General features: G+C 42.8%; 1 protein-coding gene across 1 annotated transcript; it reads left to right on the top strand.

The window, feature by feature from the left end:
• Positions 1-11: 11 nt before the first annotated feature.
• Positions 12-1,438, top strand: LOC106944204 (uncharacterized; the record flags this gene model as incomplete). Its single annotated transcript, XM_015027419.1, has 6 exons — positions 12-110; positions 187-459; positions 683-776; positions 899-966; positions 1,059-1,289; positions 1,385-1,438. Coding segments are annotated over 6 exons (819 nt in total), but the record flags the coding sequence as incomplete, so codon positions are not given.
• Between the last annotated feature and the right edge of the window lie 544 nt (positions 1,439-1,982).

The following is a 1,982-nucleotide window of genomic DNA, read 5'->3' as shown; positions in this document are numbered from 1 at the left end:
TAATAGGGCGTGGTACCGGCTGGCGTCATTCCGTGAAGCCATGGCCAGCGAGTGTAGTGACTAACCACTGTCACAAGCTGGTCATCCCACGGGCGTATCCTGATAAGAAAGTAAGTAAAATCTGCAATGATTTCAAATAGAATATGTAGGTATAGTTCTTATGTTGCTGTGTTTGTACTATTTTAGTTTATCCTTCTCATCGGAGCGTCCCATTTGCGGTCCTTCGTGGACGGCATTGTTGAGATGCCAAGTGGCTGCCTACAGTTCGGCTTTATGTCCACCCCTGGAGCCTGCGCAGCCGACTTGCATCTTGAGGCAATGAAAGCCAATGTGCCTCGGGAGCCTGACGCCGTCTGCGTCATGGGTCCTTCAAACGACCTTACGGCCAGTCTTACACCAGAAAAGGCGGGACAGGAATTTGAGCGGTTCCTTTTGGCCGTCTGTAGTCGTTGGCCTAAGGTGGGCACTGTTGGTGATAAAAAATCAGTGTTTCTCAATACCAGTTCACAGATACCACTGGTCAGCATGTTTTAGAATTTTCTCTTCTGCTACTGAAGCATGCAGAGTAATAGTCTTTGACGACTTCAATATAGAAACAGTGATATAAAAATCAATTCCTTAACAGGTTATTATTTTCCTAGGTGTTTGGAATATATATTTCTAAATCGGTTATTTTTTCTAGGTCTTTTGTATCGGCTTTGTCCCGCGTTTAACCGAGTCCAGAGAGAAACAGTTATTCTACCAGCAAGAATTTCACCGCAGGTCAGCAAAGCTAGGTAGGTATTAAAATATTTCACATTTTGTTTTTGTTTGGTAATGTATTTCAGTTCTTTTTATGTTATCTTTGCTGATTTGGTCTTTGCAACGTTTTCTTTTTATTTTGTCATTATCTTTTCAGGAATTCCTTATTATTCCACCGCTGACCACTTTCCTCTGGACCGTCTGAGTCTGTGGTGCCGTGATGGCGTGAGTATTTATTCATTTTTAACACAGTAAGGAATATATTTGCATTAATGTGAAATGTTAATTTTATCTCTGATTACCGCTTATATGTGCAGATCCACCTAAGCGATGACCACGGGATGCACATCCTCAGGGATCTGATTTGGAATGCTGGCTATCAGTTCCTGGAGTTGTCAGCACCAAAGCCACTGGTGCAGAGTCAGGCAACTCCTGCGTACAAACCGAGGGTGGTGCCCCGTGTGGTTGTGAAGGGCGTGGGGAGTCTTCCTCGTTCTCCTCCTGCTCCACACCCTTCTGAGTGGACAATCGTGAGATACGGCAGGAAGGTATTTATCTTTTGTTGTCTTGCAATGAAAGAAAGGCGTTTATTTAACTATGGCTAGTCATCCTAAAAACTCTTATATGTGCTCTACCTTTACAGAGGAATCACTCGGGGGAATTGGACTCTGTCTCTGATTCACCCAAGAAAAGAGTGTTTCATTACCAGGTCCGTTATGCTTCCGGCTATTCATGAAATTGTCAATGTCAATAATCGTTACTAATTCAAATTTTGCTTTTATAGAGCGATGGAACTCCTGTGGCTTTGAGGGAATGTTTCATCAAATTAAATCCTGTCCGTTTCTCACCCGCTATCTTGGTTGCCATGGAAACAGTCTCTCCATCGGCTCTTCCAGATGTTCGCACAGGCACCGATGTAATTAGCACAATACTGCAATTACTAATATTCTTAGTATTTTCTTTTATAAATAACACAAACCCTCAATGTTGTTTGCGGTGTTGCAGACAAAGCCTGTGGAACATAAAAAGAAGCGAGCTCCCAAAGTTGCCATGGAAACAGTCTCTCCATCGGCTCTTCCAGATGTTCACACAGGCACCGAGGTATTTTCCAGAATACTCCAATTACTAACATTCTTAGTATTTTTATTTATAAATAACACAAACCCTCAATGTTGTTTGCGGTGTTGCAGACAAAGCCTGTGGAACATAAAAAGAAGCGAGCTCTCGTGGTTGCCATGGAA

The sequence above is a fragment of the Poecilia latipinna genome, unplaced genomic scaffold, assembly GCF_001443285.1.
Source record: "Poecilia latipinna isolate Pla-1442-1.1 unplaced genomic scaffold, P_latipinna-1.0 Scaffold7354, whole genome shotgun sequence".
Lineage (NCBI taxonomy): Eukaryota > Metazoa > Chordata > Actinopteri > Cyprinodontiformes > Poeciliidae > Poecilia > Poecilia latipinna.
Note: the sequence above shows the minus strand (reverse complement) of the source record. Positions and strands in the feature narration are given on the sequence as shown.